The sequence below is a fragment of the Aethalodelphis obliquidens genome, unplaced genomic scaffold (assembly GCF_003676395.1).
Source record: "Aethalodelphis obliquidens isolate GAN/ISIS:26980383/991018 unplaced genomic scaffold, ASM367639v1 scaffold98, whole genome shotgun sequence".
Taxonomy (NCBI): domain Eukaryota; kingdom Metazoa; phylum Chordata; class Mammalia; order Artiodactyla; family Delphinidae; genus Aethalodelphis; species Aethalodelphis obliquidens.
The window spans coordinates 2,997,322-3,015,045 of record NW_020838042.1 but is presented as its reverse complement, the minus strand read 5'-3'; the positions used below and the strand labels follow the sequence as shown (position 1 = coordinate 3,015,045).

The 17,724-nt window shown below is 35.1% G+C and overlaps 1 protein-coding gene and 1 non-coding gene across 3 annotated transcripts in view; both read left to right on the top strand.

Moving 5' to 3' along the window:
• DMD (dystrophin) overlaps positions 1–17,724 on the top strand; it is a 2,234,319-nt gene that overhangs the window by 104,898 nt on the left and 2,111,697 nt on the right. The window contains exon 1 of one of the 2 annotated variants that reach the window (XM_027096084.1): positions 9,136–9,337. The exons of the other annotated variant lie outside the window; for it this stretch is intronic. Coding sequence (XP_026951885.1) covers positions 9,307–9,337 — 31 coding nt within the window. The 5' untranslated portion in view covers positions 9,136–9,306. Of the gene's footprint in view, positions 1–9,135; positions 9,338–17,724 lie in introns of those variants that run through there. 2 annotated transcript variants of the gene reach the window in all.
• On the top strand, positions 4,972–5,044 carry TRNAG-UCC (transfer RNA glycine (anticodon UCC)). The gene has a single exon. It is a non-coding gene; the product is annotated as a tRNA-Gly (tRNA).

Here is a 17,724-nt window from a genome sequence, read left to right as displayed (position 1 = left end):
GCCAGGACCTTGACTAATATAGTATAAGAGATGCAACCATGAAATCTTCATACTGATCCTCAGCTCGCTGACATCAATGTGTTTAATTTCTTTGTACTCATAATAACTTTCTTTTATTCAGAAATCTTAAAACACCTTCATTAGTTCCTACACATTTACCTCCTAAAATGATTGAGAATCAATATATGAGTTAGGCATGCATTATTTTTACAACACAGATAACTTAGTTTTACATGTATTTAATAAGTAAGTAAATGTCTTCTGTCTTGACTCTATAGAAAGCACTGCTATATAGTACCAAGTTCTAAAATCAAATCATTTTGCAAGTGTCATACAGTTCATCGTCTATGGAAATATCAGTTAAGATATGCTTTGAGTTTTGCAAGTTGTAGCTCTTTTTTGTCCAGTGGAAAAAACTTTGAATATTTAAAAATGAATCCACAAGCCTCCAGATATCCATTTACTATTTTAATGGAAATTAAAATAATGTCAAGGCAGTATAATTTGCAGACACACACACAGAGAAATAATCTCAGGTATCAACATAGGTTGAATGGGGAACCTGGACTTCCAACCCTATCTAGTAGTAGCAAGGGAGCAACCCCCTTCCCATCTTCCAACAAAGCATTGCCAGGAAAGGCTAGCTAAAACTGAAGGTTTAAATAAGGTCTAGAGTCTGACAACACAATACCCTAAATGTCCAGGCTTCCATTTAAAATCATTCATCAAACAAAGGGGAAAAAACCTCAACTTGAATGAAAAAAGACAATCAACAGTCACCTACGCTGAAATGACATAGGTGATCGAATTATCTGCCAAGGATATTAAAACAGCCATTATAAAAAAATGGTTCAATAAGCAATTACAAACTTGCTTGGAACAAACAAAAAATAGAAAGTCTCAGCAAGAAATAGAAGACATATAGAACAAAATAAAATTTTAGAACTGAAAAATAGAGTAATCAAAATAAAATTCAGTTGATGGTCTTAATAGCAGATTGGAGGGGGCAGAGGGCCAAATCTGTGAACAGGAAGCTAGAACAATAGAAATCACCCAGCCTGAACAAGAACGAAAATAGACTGACAAAAAATGAACAGATCCTCACCGACCTTGTGGGATTATAATAAAATATCTATGATGCATGTCTCAGAGTCCTGAAAGGAGAGAAAAAAAAGTGTTGCTGAACAAGTACTTGAAGAAATAATGGCTTAAAAATAACCTAATTTGGCAAAAGGCAAAACCCTACAGATTCAAGAAGCTGAAAAACCCAAAGAGATAATGTCAAAGAGATCCCTGCCTGCACCTGTCATAGTCAATCTTCTGAAAACTAATGATAAAGGAAAAAAAAGAAAAAAGAAAAAACCTTGAAAGCAGTGAAAGAGAAAGGACACTTTATAGGTACAAAAAAAAATCAAATGACAGAATTTCTTATGAGAAGCCATAGAATTCAAAAGGAAATGGCATGACATCTTTCATGTGATTAAAGAAAAGAACTGTCAGTGTCCGGAAAATAGAAGAGGAGGCAATACTTACAAACATGTTTTATGAGACAAGAGGTAATCTGATTCCAAAACCAGACAAACATGGTACAAAAGAAGAAAACTACAGACGAGTAACCTTCATAGACATAGAGACAAACATTTAAATTTTGGTAAATTAACTAGCTAAAAAAGAATAACATGATCTTATCAATTGATGCCAAAAACAAAGGTTAGACAAAATTTAACACCCAATCATGTTAAAAAAAAATCTCTCAGAAAACTAGGAATAGAGGAGTTCAACTTGATAAAGAACATCTAGAAAATTCTCTAGCCAACATCATAATAACGGTGAAAGATTTTAATTCCTTTTTCCTAATAGCAGGATCAAGGCAAAGATATTTGCTTTCAGCCCTGCTACTCTTTGTAGTATTGGAAGTTCTAGCCAGCACAAAAATGTAAGAAAAGTAAATAAAAGCATAAAAACCAGGATGGACAAGTTAAAATTTTCCCTATTTGCAGATATTATGATGGACAATGTAAAACATCACAGGGATTCCACAAAATTACTCGTAGAAATAATTAGTTCAGCAAGGTCTCAGTATACAAGATGCACATAAAAAAATTAATTGTACTTCTATACACAAGAAGTGAACTACTACAAATCAAAATTTAAAATGTAATATCACCAATTTTGATAAGTTTTTTAAAATGCACCCTGATATGACGGCTGTCACAATAGAATCTAACAAAATTTTTTCAAATGAAGTTAGACAACTAAGTGCTACTAGAGCCATCTTACGGAAAAAACTGAACGAACCTTTTGGCCAACCCAGTATAACATCTCAACCAATATAGATCATTGTGGAGAAGGGAAATGGCCCGGAAATGATTTTTCCCAAATCAATAAATTTGTGAACTTTATATAAAATCTTAGTTATCATGCCTGTTTCTTCCCAGCTTATTTATCCTTTGAAGCTCTGTTAGTCATAGTTCTTAAAATTGTTAAATAATTGTACAGTATAAGTGGGGAAAATGACTCAGGCCCATCCCAGTTAATATAAAATGCTGCAACCTAAGTGTCCATTGACAGATGAATGGATCAAGACGATGTGGCACATATATACGATGGAATATTAATCAGCCATAAAAAGAAACGAAATTGAGTTATTTGTAGTGAGTTGGATGCACCTAGAGAGTGTCATACAGAGTGAAGTAAGTCAGAAAGAGAAAAACAAATACCGTATGCTAACACATATATATGGAGTCTAAAAAAAAAAAAAAGGTCACGAAGAACCTAGGGGAAAGACGGGTATAAAGACGCAGACCTACTAGAGAATGGACTTGAGGACACGGGGAGGGGGAAGGGTAAGCTGGGACGAAGTGAGAGAGTGGTAGTGTATATATGGACATATATACACTACCAAATGTAAAATACATAGCTAGTGGGAAGCAGTCGCTTAGCACAGGGAGATCAGCTTGGTGCTTTGTGACCAGCTAGAAGGGTGGAGATAGGGAAGGTGGGAGGGAGGGAGATGCAAGAGGGAAGAGATATGGGAACATATGTATATGTATAACTGATTCACTTTGTTATACAGCAGAAACTAACACACCATTGTAAAGCAATTATACTCCAGTAAAAATGTTAAATATATATATATATATATATATATATAATGCTGCCATTAAGGTTTTCAGTTTCTTAAGAATACACTCCTTATTTACTTTTAAGTTTACCCTAATCAGTTCTTTCTAAGTAATAGTTCACCCATTTTATGATATAGGGATTACTGGTTAGTATTAGAATAGAAGCAAGGACTGGTTTTCATTTTACTGCATGTATTTTACAACTGCAGGCTAAAGAAAGTAATTTAAAAACGTGCTAATGTAAGCCTTCAATGTAATAAAAATATGCTTTTCATTTTTTTCTTTTTTTAAAATTGTTTACAATGTTGTGTTAATTTCTGCTGTACAGCAAAGTGATTCAGCTATACACACACACACACACACACACACACACACATATATATACATATATATATTCTTTTTTTTTTACATTCTTTTCCATTGTGGTTTATTATAGGATATTGAATATAGTTCTCTGTGCTATACAGTAGGACCTTGTTGTTTATCCTTTCTATATGTAAAAGCTTACATCTGCTAACCCAACCTCCGACTCCATCCCTACCCCCATCCTCTCCCCCTTGGCAACCACCAGTCTGTTTTCTGTATCCATGATTCTGTTTCATATATGGGTTCATTTGTGTCATATTTTACATTCCACATATAAGTGATATCATATGGTATTTGTCTTTCTGACTTACTGTGATAATCTCTAGTTGCATCCATGTTGCTGCAAATGGCATTATTTCATTAATTTTTATGGCTGAGTAGTATTCCACTGTATGTATGTACCACATCTTCTTTATCCATTCATCTGTTGATGGACATTTAGGTTGTTTGCATGTCTTGGCTACTGTGAATAGTGCTGCTATGAACCTAGGGGTGCATGTATCTTTTTGAATTATAGTTTTGTCTGGACACATGCCCAGAAATGGGTGCTTTGCACTTTTATAAAACTAAAGTTCTGTATTTTAATGTGTTTATTTTTCAGAATGGTAGTTTGGGAACCTCTGTTCTTTTCCCTTTCTTTGTGCAATCACATGCATAATAGATAGTGATATTATTATAGGCATATGAAGGAACAGTATGATCACAATACAAAGCACTTTTAGAAAGCACAGTATGACAAAATAAAGGTGACCTAAATATTGGAAATATGTACTGTGTTAATGGATTAGAAGCCTCAACATGGTAAGAATGTCAGTTCTCCAAATTGATCTATTTAATGCAATCCCTATCGAAATCCAGAAAGATATTTTGTTGTCTGATCTGTAGACCTATTTGTCTAAAATTTTTATGTTAAAACACAGGACCTAGAATGTGTAAAATAATTTTGAAAAAGAATAATGTAGTGGGAGGAATAACCCTACCTAATGCTTAGGCATATTATTGCAGCTACAGTAATTAAGGCAGTATGGTATTGGCAGAGGGATAGACACATAAATCAATAGGACAGAGTTGCAATCCCAGAAATAGATCCACACAAATGTGCCCAGCTGGTTTTTGACAAAGGTATAAAAGTTATTCAATGGAAAGGTAGTCTTTCCACAAATGGCATTGAGGCAATTGTTAATCTGTAAGCCAAAAAAGAAAAAAGAGGGCTTCCCTGGTGGCGCAGTGGTTGAGAGTCCGCCTGCCGATGCAGGGGACATGGGTTCGTGCCCCGGTCCGGGAAGATCCCACATGCCGCGGAGCGGCTGGGCCCGTGAGCCATGGCCGCTGAGCCTGCGCGTCCGGAGCCTGTGCTCCGCAACGGGAGAGGCCACAGCAGTGAGAGGCCCACGTACTGCAAAAAAAAAAAAAAGAAAGAAAGAAAAAAGAAAACCTTACACTGTATACAAAAATGAACTCTAAATTAATTCTAGGGAATTCCCTGGTGGTCCAGTGGTTAGGACTCTGCACTTCCACTGCCATGGGCCCAGGTTCAATCCCTGGTCAGGGAACTAAGATCCCACAAGCCACGTAGCGTGGCCAAAATAAATAAATAAATATTTTTTTTAAATAAAATTAATTCTAGATTTAAATGTAAAATGATTAAAAAAGTAGGAGAAAATCTTCATGAATTAAGGCTTGGTGAAGAGTTCTTTGGCATGACACCAAAAGCACCATACAAGAAAAAGTTCAATAAATTGAACTTTATAAAAATTTAAAACTTTTGCTTTGGAATTACCCTATTAAGAAAATGAAAAGACGAGCTACAGACTGGGAGAGTACACTTGCAAGCCACATATCTAACAAAGGACTCGTATCTAGAGTATATGAAAAAACGCTAAAAACTCAGCAGTTACAATCAAAGTGGGTAAGCTGTGACAAAGCGAGAGAGAGGCATGGACATACATACACTACCAAACGTAAGGTAGATAGCTAGTGGGAAGCAGCCGCAGAGCACAGGGAGATCAGCTCGGTGCTTTGTGACCGCCTGGAGGGGTGGGATGGGGGGGTGGGAGGGAGGGAGACGCAAGAGGGAAGAGATATGGGAACATATGTATATGTATAACTGATTTACTTTGTTATAAAGCAGAAACTAACACACTATTGTAAAGCAATTATACCCCAATAAAGATGTTAAAAAAAAATTAAAAATAAAAAACATTAAATCCCAAAGGTGCATAGATTAGAAACCAAAAAAAAAAAGCACTAAAAGACCATGTTATGTTTGCCTGAAAATGCGTAAATTGGAGTATTTTTTATGCTGCCACAATTTGCTTAAGATTTCAAATTTCAATGTTTATTTTACTTTTTAGCTTTGTTGAATGCATGATTTTTAGCGATTAATAAAATTAGTTTCCCAATTAAAAAAATAAATAAAATAAAGTGTATATTGAATATAAAAAAAACAAAAACAAAACAAAGCACCCGGTTGGAAAATGAGCAAAAGATATGGATAGACATTTCACTGAAAAGTATATTCAGATGGCAAATAAGAATGAAGAAAAAGTAGTTCAATGCTATTAACTATTCAGCCAATTCAAATTAAGACTGCCATGATATAGCTCTACCTGTTTATGACAAAAATTAATATAATGTATATAATACTATATATATTTTATATATATATATATATATATATATAAATATATATATATAATGGCACCAGTAAATGCCAAGGAAGATATGGAGAAACTGGATCACTCACATTGCTGGCAGGTATGTAAAATGGTACAGACCCTCAGGAGAACATTTTGGCAGTTTCTTTTAAAAACTAAATATGTATTTACCATATGATCCAGCAGCTTTACTCCTGGGCATTAATCCAGATAAATGAAAAAAATATACGTGATTGTTTGGCAGCTTTCTTTGTAGTAACCAAAAACTGGAAATAACCAAAATGTCCTATAGAAATGAATGCCTAAACACATGAGATGGAATACTACTCAGCAATAAAAGTAAACAGGTTATTGATGCAGATAACAACTTGAATGGATCTCTAGGACACTATGCTAAGTGAAAAAAGCTAATCTCAGAAGGCCACATAACATTCTTGAAATGACAAAATTATAGTGATGGAGAACAAATTAGTGGGTGCCAGGCTGGTGGAAGAGGGTGTTTGGTGTGACTAAAGGAAGGAAGATTTCTGTGGTGATAGAACGGCTTTGCATTGTGATTGAGGTTGTGTTTACACAAATCTACACCCATGATGAAATGACAGAAATATATACAGTGTACCAGTATCAGTTTCCTGGGTTAGATATTGTGTTATAGTTATCTTAAATGTAACTGTTGGGGGAAAGTGAGTGAAGAGTTTATGGAACCCCTCTATACTATCTTTGAAAGTTTTTGTGAATCTATAATTAGTTCAAAATAAAAAAAAAATCCTGCTCAGCCAATTATTAACAATGGGAACTTGAGCAAGTTCCTTGGCCAGTCATTTTTATAATGACACTCCTAAAACCTATCCATTGTAGTTATTGTGGGGACTAAATGAGAGACAGAAGTGACCACAGGAAAGTAGTGGTGTGGCCTGAACTAGTGTTCACTTTGGGCCAATTTTTATGTACCTTTCACTTTTTCCAGTTAGCTTATCTTTCCACCTAGATTATAAAAACCTTAAGAGAACTATAAGTATTCTGCGTTAATGTAGAATTCATCACAGGTGCCCAACAAATTCTGATTATTGACTAAGGCTGAAAGACAATTAAGATGTACCTAAGGGCATTCAGGTCCTTCGATATTTGGTGCTTTAGATATTAACCAAGACAAGTTTTTGGTATATTTGGAGCCACAATTGTTTTTGGAAACATACACTTCAGGGTTTTTCAAAATTGGCCATGCATTAGATCACCTGTAAAACACAGAGTCCTGAGTCCTACTCCCAAAGTTTCTTGTTTTTCAGGTTTCATGTGTGCTCACATTTCTAAAATGTTCCCATATGCTGCTGCTGCTGCTTCATAGACTACACTTTACAAATCACTGATAAACTGTACATGTGCCTTGGACAAAACACGGGTTTATATCTACAGGGAATTCATGGTACAGGTGTAAAGGAACTTATACTCTGGGCATTATTGCAGTCCATTGCGCAGGACACTGATGCTAACATGCAGACTTAGATCCAAGTCACTCCTAAAACACTTTTATTATTATGTTTTATAAAATTGTTGGTTATATGCATATTTAGATAACCACATTAAGGAGATGAGGTGACCTATAGAGAACATTTTAAATGTGTTTTGGATGATAGTAATTTAAATATAATTACCCAAAATTAAAATCAGGGCTTGTGTTTTATTTCATATGGATTTTGTTGGGGGGAATGGTAATATTATGATGTATTCCAAAATATAGAATGTATACTTCACTATTAAAGTAAACATCATCATCTGACTCCCATATGTCAGGTTTTTCTTCCTATTTTTATCTACAGTTTATTTCTGTGCCAAGCAATTGAACGCTTGACATAGAAAAATGAGTCTGTCACTTTAACAAATGGTACTGTAAAAACACTCAAGCAAATAATTTTACCAGAGATCATTGTAATTGCAAAAGGAATATCTTTCTAAAATGTGTTACCAGTATTTCCTATAAATATCGGGCTCACCTGTTGCATTAAAAGTAAAAATAAGAAAGGAGATAAAGAAGCCTTCTCTTGGCAAAGAAGAGTTTACAAACATGCTGAACAACGTGTTACAACTGTGTTCATTTAATACAGAAAACTTTTGAGAACCATTACATAATTGATCATTAACTCAGTGTCTAAGAGGATGGTGTTTTAATAATTCTCACCAAAAAAGTTGAAGAAAGAGTAATTTGTTAATAATTCTCAGCAAAAAAAGTTGAAGAAAGAGTAATTTGTTAGTAATCATAAGCTACAACAGAAATTTAGCACTTCAGGAGGATTTCTTTATTCCATTCTAAAAGTGCTCTTTATTTTAGCAGGAACCTTGTCCCATGAGAACTATACACATTCTGCCTTTAGAGCTCAGCTGCTTCATTCTGCTCTTGCTTCTCTTAGTCAGGCTGTTGGCATCATCAATACATAACTTTTGATTGGGTCCCCAGGGTAGAAATTAAGTTTGGTAGACGGTGGATACATAACAAATGCATAGATTATTCTGGGCATTTATTTTTGTTCAGTGGAGTGAAGTTTTTAGTGTTTTTGAAAGGTGAAAAAAAAGAAAGGCATTTAAAAGGCTATTCTAGATCAGGATTTTCTGCTCTGTTATTTTAGAAATGTGCATAGAAGTTTCAGAAAGTCTTGTTACAGTTGTTTACCGAAGAGTTTTTATGTTTAGAAGCTTGAGAGAAAGTACTATGTCCTCTGTGCTATTCTGGTTTGGATATTAATGAGAACATAGTTGAACAACATTTGAATTCACAGGACTTGCCATGCTGGAAGCACAACCTTATATGTAGTGGCCATGGGCAGTCCTATTATGGGAAACCAACTTGAGAGAAAAGGCGAGTCTCTTGCTTCTGCGCAGGTCCTGGAATTCGAAATATCCAGGGGCCTCTACAGAATCCTGGCATCAGTTACTGTGTTGACTCACTCAGTGTTGGGATCAGTCACTTTCCCCTTACAGGACTCAGATCTTGGAGGCAATTAGCATCAGAGTAAACAAATAGGAAAACCTGAAGTCTTATTTTTTAAAGGCTGCTGAAGTTGATTGGTTTCTCATCATTCCTAAACCTACTGAAGCAATAAAGTTGGGAGAAAATTTACCAAGATTTTTATCGCTGCCTTCATATATACTTTTCTTTTTTCCAAATGCTTTGGTGGGAAGAAGTAGAGGACTGTTGTAAGTACAAAGTAACTAAATATATTTTTTACCATGGCATAACTTTTAGTTTGTGACAAACTCACTGATTAGGCAGATTAATTTAAACTTATTATAGTAGATTGTGAGTAAGCATAAATGTTATATACACTGTACACATAATGTATGTGCAGGTGTACATGTTTCTCATTGGGAAAACTTTTCAATAGAAAATATAATCAAACACATCTTTCTTATTTAAGAAAGTACTAGAGTAATAGAATATGCATACCTGGCTTGGAGTATCTGTGACATACCATTTAAATTGCTGTGAAATAGTTTGTGTATCTAAGTTATTATGATTATTTGATATTTCTGTATTAGTAACAGTTACATGTGGGATAGTGACCTGACACATATTCTCAGTGAACTAATTGCTCTATGGGAATGATATGTGGATGCCTCAAGGTTAGAAAAATTTTATCTGGCATATTGTGGGGGAAAATAAAGAACAAAATGAATTGTGATGGATAAATGGAGGTTGAGAAAAGTATTGATAAATATTTAATTTAAAAGTTCCTTTCTCATATTGCATTTAGTATTTGGCATGTTCTTTTCTGTAGCGGGTCATGAAAATTATTTCAAATAATGAGATGATCTCTGCTGGCAAATGACCAGATACTTTTATTGAGAAAACAACAGAAAAACATGAGGGGCTTATAATCATATTTTGCAGTAAAGTCAAGGTGTTGTTTCATGTCTATGATGACCTAGTTTTTCAGTAAAACTTTTTAGTTTGGCTTTTTATATAAGCTCTACCTATGTTGTTTATTTTAAGGAAGTCAGGATGACTAATGAAAAATGTAAAAATTGACTGTGGTACAACAGTAAAAATAATATATAAAAATAATATATGAGGGGTACAGTGTCTCCCAAAGAGATGGATGAAAGAGATTATCTTTTTTTTCCTGCCTTTGATTTGTGGATTATAGTCATTCTGAAATAGATATGAGGGCAATGCCTATAATTAAGAATGGAAAAAGTAAAAAAAAAAAAAAAAAAGAATGGAAAAAATAAATCTCTCTAAATAAGTAGCTATTCAAAACTTCTGGAAAAGAGTCACAACAGAAGTTTTGCCTTTGAGAAAAAACTGTGGAAAAGAAATTAACCTTGTGCACTTATTGATTCACAAAAGATGCTACCAGATTTTGTAGTAAAACATTTTTATATAATTTCTTTATTTTATAAATTTCTTTGGTGAGTATCAGAATTGCTTTCTGATTGAAAAACCATCCCATTTACTAATATTACAAAAATACAATAGCACGTTTGTTCTTTGCAATACACACATATTGCTCACTTAATCGATATAGCTACAAAATTAAAACCATAAACCAGTGTGTAGAGCAATTTAGGAAGAATGGCAGAGATTTAATTTTGGAATGAAGCAAGGCAAACATACTGTCTGCTTTGTCATAGATATTCAAATGACTTCTTAAATTCTTAATCAGAATCTGAAGACAGCTAACCTTCTTGGACAATCCCTGTAGAACTTTATTATAATACATTTTGAAACGATCAGGTAATACTTAGGCTACGTGACAGTGAGTTTGTTAAGAGAAAATGAAGATATTCACAAGGTTATATTATACATTAACTTTTATTAGTTGACAACATAATACTCTTTGAATGTATTGACATTTGAATACAATTTTTTAAATTGCCTTAGTTTGAAGAACTTAAAAGAGTACACTTGGTTCTGTTTTAACCAAAATAGTCACCAATTAATAGGGAACATCACTGTATTAACCTAAGTATTGTTTACTTTTAGAATTACTTAAATATTGCGTTGCAAAGAATCACTCAAATAATTGATTGCAAATTATACATTTCCTTAGAATTTTTTAAATGATGCAAATTATCTTGAAGTCTAATAAAATAATCTTTTAGAATTACATTTGCAGTCTTTTAAGGGCATCTTAACTATGAAAAAGAGATTGCTGATCTAAATAGATAATATACTTGTTAATTTAATAAGAATCTTTCTGTGTCTCTTACGTGGCATAGCAGTATGGAAAATACAGTAAACAATATCATGTAATAGTTACTCTAAACTTAAAAAAAAAAGACTACGAAGTGTTCTGTGCAAATTTCTGTTATTTAAGGAAGAGAGGTGTTGCTTGACACTACTCCAGCTAGACATTACTGAAATGTAAATTCATAATTTGGACGGAGATATTAATACAACTTCCTCTTTAGTCCTAAAGTATTCGTTTGAAATCTTTGTAGTCCAAGGCCTTTGCTGCGTGTGAAACAAATTGTAAAGCTCTTAACCACTTGTGTGGTTTAATAAAAGAGATTAAAATCTTTGTTCTCTGGAAAAGTCAGGTGTTCTTTTTAATTCTATTATCTTTCATCATGGCTTTACCACAAAACTAAAAGAAAGTGATTTCCCAAACTTTCTTTCCCCTTCCACCTTCTGCTGTAATATTTCCCTAACTTATTAAAAATGATTCATCATATTTTTCATTACACCATTCTTTCTTGCATTGCATATACAAGAAACATAATATTTTGGTGTGACTGTGTATTTTTATATAAACACACATACATATTTAAATCACAGGTTTAACTTAGGTACTAAGTTACCTAAGGGAGACCTTGAAAATTAATTGGAAATTAACTTTTCTTTAAAGATAATTTTCTTTTTTTAAACCTTTTTTTGAAGTACAATTTACAATACTGTGTTAGCTTCAGGTATACAGCAAAGTGATTCAGTCATCCAAAGTTTCTGTTTATGTGGTTTATTTTCTATTTTAAATACACATCATTTTAAAAGAAACTGACAAATAAGAGTAATTACAGAACATAACAAACCATGAGGGAAGAAGTAGACCTAGGTTTTATGGGGCCTGAGGTTGAAAAAATGAAGGAAGGGGACTCTTTTAGGAAAAGTAATACAGAATTAAGAATACAAAATTAGGTAGGACTTGCAAGGAGCCAATATAAGTGAAGGGCTTCAAGACTTAAGCTTTAAAAGTTTCGTGGGAAATCACCTCTGTATGAAGAGTTTCGTTGTGGGTGAATCTTTTCTCACTTACATTTTAAAATAAAATTGATACTAGTTATATTTCTTTAAAGCATATATTATTTCTCCAAGACAAGCTTTTATTTAATGCAGATTAGAGAGTTAGAAGAATTTATAATGGTAGGAATTTGACATTTCTGCCTTTCATTCTGAAAAGATACAATGATTAAAGTGATGTCAAAGTCAGTTAATGGAGGCGGTGCAGTTATTTCAGATATACAGGGTATGTAACTTGAAGGCAAGCCAAATCAGAATGAAACGGAATAATGATGACCTTGGTTTATTTTTATGCAGTACATTCAGGTTGTGATTGAATTCAGAGGGAGGCAACAGTTTTCTTTCTCACAAAGTCCTGCTATAGTCCTAGGAGATTTGTGTTCTGTTATCAAGGCAGTTGGTTCATATAGGAACGTTTTGTTGGGAAGGTCATGGGCTGCAGTATGGGAAACGAGAAGACCTTTTTTTAATTAAATGCAACCAAGTACCATAGCATAATTTCATGAAAATATTTGTCTTTCGGGAGTATGGTCCATGCAGCAGACTGATCTTCAAAACTCAAACGTGCAAATAAGTAAACACCTGTGCTCTTCATTTTTTCCTCATTTAAAAACATCTATTCGTTAAACTTCCTTGGAGTTTCACGCTCTACAATCTTGACAGTAATATTCATAATGTATTTGGAGTTCTGAAGTTTAATTTTAACACAGATATGAAAGTTAGGTTGGCAGTGCTATAGTATACCTTATTATTTTGCCAGTTTGGAAGGGGTTTGTCTACTTGTGTCACATGTAAAATTGTCCTTAACATCTTTATGTTTGTAAAATGTCAGACTCCCTGTAGTTAATATTGTGAGTGAAAACGTCTGTCAGAGATTCTGATATCCTCTCTTGAAGGGGAGAGTAACCCTGCATTTTGTGAATCACTCATATGCAAACAATAGTTTGAAGATTAGCAGCTAAAGTGATTTGGTTTGTTTTTTCCTGAAACTTGAGTATCAAGAGCTTGTTTTCCCATGTATTATAGCATATTAGAATTTCGCAAGTGCATTTTTAAACCAGATGGTTCCTCCAGAGATTCTGAAATGCTTTAACTCCGAGGGACATGGCCTTTTTCTTTCCCCATTCAAGATTACTGCCCTGAATATGGCCAGGAAACCACAGAACAAAAAACCTTGGCTCCAGTGTTTTAAGGGAATCTTAAATGTCTCAGCCACAATTCTGATAAGCATCAGGCAGATGAGGATGAAGAAGGGGAATGGCCCTGCTCATTCACGCTTAAAAAGACGTCCCCCACATGCCTATTAACAAAAGCAAAGGGCAGTATTCCTTCTCTCAGAGCTGGAGTCTTCCACTTAGGCTACCATTTTAAGGAAAACTTTCCATCCAGCTCTGTGCTCAGTCTTTACGTTCTGATATTCACTCAGAAGACCTCAGAATTTCAGTAGGTGAAAGAAGATGCAGAGCAATTTTCTGGGGCCCTGCAGTCCCTAGAGAGGTGACTTTGCATAGTACAATATATTTAATGATACTAAGCCCAGCGAAAACAAGTGTTCCTAGCAATCCGGATTGAGTTTGGAAATCAATTTCTTCTCAGTCTCCTTATTATCTTTTACCTTCTACCTCAGTGCCTCACTTTTGGTTTGTCATTATTCACCCCATTCTTCACTAATGGAAGGTGGGGAGAGTCGACAATTATCCTTTAACTGGAAGGGAACTGTCATTTTGATACTATGCTGGTGAACTGTTGATGCTGTTGTTGTTTTTGGTGTGCATAAATGAATCTTCCAGAACTGTTAAGTCAGTATTTTGATTCCATATAATTTTAAGCAACTGATTTTCCATAAATTTTAAATGTCGGGAAAATGATTTTCTATACATTAATTTTGAAAGCTGAAATATATCTAAGGCTAGTTTAAAATATTTAGTCTTATTATGTTACTGTTCAAGTAAAATAATCTGAGGAAGCACTTTGCCTCTATTTTTCTTTATTTCATTTTATTATTTATTTTTAGTAGAAAACTGGGTTGTTTTCATGAATAGGAGGAATATTAAAGGGAACTATGTGAAAGCCCATGCTTATTCACGTAATAAAGTCAGAATGTAGGTAGCTGAATGGATTTTAAACAGGGTTAATAGAATTTTAAAGAAACTTTAAAAAAATGTTTGAATTGTCAAGCTCTTAGTTTATACTTAATAAATACTCAGCCCATCCATGGGCATTACAACAGTGAGGAGTTTATATATGCCAAAATAACGTATAGGCTTTTGCCAGTTTATCTTCAACTTTTAGATGTACTTTATCTCCAACCTTTTGAAATAATTGATGTTGAAAAAGCACCAGTATTAATTAAGCACAACTAGCATCACAATGTCTCATTTTACCCAATTATGGGCAAATAAAGGGATTACCCTTTCAATGTTTTCACCCTCTTCTTGGCTTTTGCTTTTTTTGTTTTAAATTGCTCTCCCTCCTCCCACTCTGCCTTTGGCTAAGACTGTCATGGAATCAGGACTATAAAAGGGCATAAACATCAGTGGCTTTTTGCTCATTCTTGGCACCCATCTTTATTTGCACACAACTTGTCTGCTCCTTTATCAGATTACAGCAGCAATAGTACCTTAGCCTGAGCTAAGTGCTGACTTAAAGGGCACAGGAGTCAGCACACTGTTATTAGTGCAGATTTTAGCCTTGGAAACTGTGTGAGGTCAAGCTAAAGAAATAAAAAAGGAGAAAAATCACAGAGTCAGAACTGCTCAAGTATTTTCATCAAAGGCAAGTTGAGTAATTCCTTTTTATATTGATGCTCACGAGGACAGTATTAGAAATAGATTGCTGACTAAGCAGACAAAATGTTATCAAAATAGTTGAGGAACGGATAAAATTATGTATGAAAGTGGTGAATCCCAGTGGCTCTGATATATTGGAAAATAACTAGGGAGGAAAAAGGAAAAGTAGACGCTAAAGAGTGTAACCGGATGTAAGCAGTGTTGGCATGTAGGTGGTTAACTGAAAGAGCTTACTGGAAGCTCAGACAGCTGGGGAATCCTGATTTAGTAGAGCCTGAAGGGCAGGTCAGAAGCCATATGCACAGCTGCTGAAGAGCTAAAGGGTTCCTCTGGATTAGGTGTACATACCCCGTCTCTAATGGACTATGTCAGAGAGCACCAAGTGTTATCACAGAGTTTACTTCGCTCAAGCCTATGGACTTTGCAGTGTTTTACTTTAAATGTCTGGAAATAGATTGGCTCTCTAAATAAATCCAGAAGTAAAAGTATCAAAGGAAGTGACTACGTAAAGTTTATATTGTGTGGGTTTCGGTGACCACTGTTTAAAGAAGGAACAATTATTCGTTCATTGTTACTCATTCATTTAGTCGTGTAACTAGTATATATTGAGTGCCTACTTGTGCTAGGTATTGTGCCATGCTCTCTGGAGATAATGTTCTAAATAAGTGAACTCATTGAGATTAGAATTTAGGATAGAATACACACACACACACACACACACACACTTTATTTATTTCCCATTCCGGGTTTTTTTTTTTAATTGGAGTATAATTGCTTTACAATGTTGTGTTAGTTTCTGCTGTACAATGAAGTGAATCAGCTACACGTATGCATATATCCCCTCCCTCTTGGACCTCCCTCCCAACCCCTTGCTCATCCCACCCATCTAGGTCATCACAGAACACCTAGCTGAGCTTCCTGTGCTTTATAGCATGTTCCCACTAGCTATTTTACACATGGTATTTATACACACTATTTAAACTTCATTTGGGATAAGGGCTACAGAATAAAGCACACATTGTTAGAAGAATGTATGACAGTGAGACCTAGACCAGTATTAGAAATTGGGGGAAGGACTCCTAAGAAAATGACCTTCAAAGTATGACAAAGAAGAATGAGGTTGGGCGATAGTTGTCCAAGGGAAAAAGAGGGAAAATGTGACATTCAGAGGGAAAAACATATGTGAAGGTATAAGTTGGTATGAAGAAAGAACTAAAAGAAGGTCAGTTTTCCTGGAGTGTCGTAAGTGAGGCAAAGTTTGGAGCATGCAGCTGCAACAGTGGGCTGGGGTCCAATTGTTCAGAGCCTGAGACCTCATGAGAATGATTTTTTTCTGTATAGTAAGATCAGTGGTCAGCCTTTTAAAGGTTTCAGGTAGGGCAGTGATATGACCATGTTTGTGGGTTTTTTTTTTTTTTAAGAATATTACTGTGTTTTGTGAAGAAACGATTAGGAGGTGTTAAGAGTAGATGAAAAAGGGTTTCCCTGGTGGCACAGTGGTTAAGAATCTACCTGCCAATGCAGGGGACACGAGTTCTACCCCTGGTCCGCGAAGATCCCACATGCCGTGGAGCAACTAAGCCCATGTGCCACAACTACTGAGCCTGCGCTCTAGAGCCCGTGCTCCACAACAAGAGAAGCCACTGCAATGAGAAGCCTGTGCACTGCAATGAAGAGTAGCCTCTGCTCGCTGCAACTAGAGAAAGCCGGCGCGCAGCAAAGAAGACCCGACGCAGCCAAAAATAAATAAATAAATGTATTTAAAAAAAAAGAATAGATGAAGAGCTATCAGTCTGAAGCTATCAATCTGGTTGGTAGCTTCTCCAGGGGCAAAATAAAGTGATGTTGACTAGAATGGTGACAGTGGAGTTGAAAGAAGTGGATTGATTTAAGATTTACTTAGGAGATAGGGTCAATAGAAATTAGTATTGAATTGGATGTGGTGCCCTCCGTGGCATGTAGAATTGGGTGGATAATGGTGCCATTTATAAGGAGAAGACTTGAAGAGCACTGGAATAATGGGAAAGATTGGGGATAAGTAATAAGTTTTTTTATGCAGAGCGTGGGTGCTGTGGATCTGGGGATGTGAAGCCTACAAATGAAGTCATTATTGGGGACTTAAAGTGTGAGCCATAGAGAGTGGATGAGACTAGGTAGAAAGATCATATAGAGGGTGAAGAGAAGGAGGCCAGGAATTCAATAAGGAAGACAAGAACAGTTCAGAAAATCATAGAAGAGGCATCTAGAAAGAATGATGAAATCCTAAGGAAAATAATATTTCTGTAATGAGGAGTGTCCCATTCCATCTTCAGTTTAATGACTTTATGAATGAGGAACTCGCAGTACCAGGTGTCTTGGTTTCCACAATCTCTACCATCTATTTACCCCAAATTGTCTCTGCCGCATTGGTATTTCTATGAGATATCACCAAAATGTTGCCTTAGTAGAAAAGCTTCAATAAATATTTAAATTGTACAATGTATTCAGCTTTTTCCTGTACTCTGCGCTTCCTAAAAATACCTTCTTTGGAAACCCCATTTCAACTGACTGCTGTA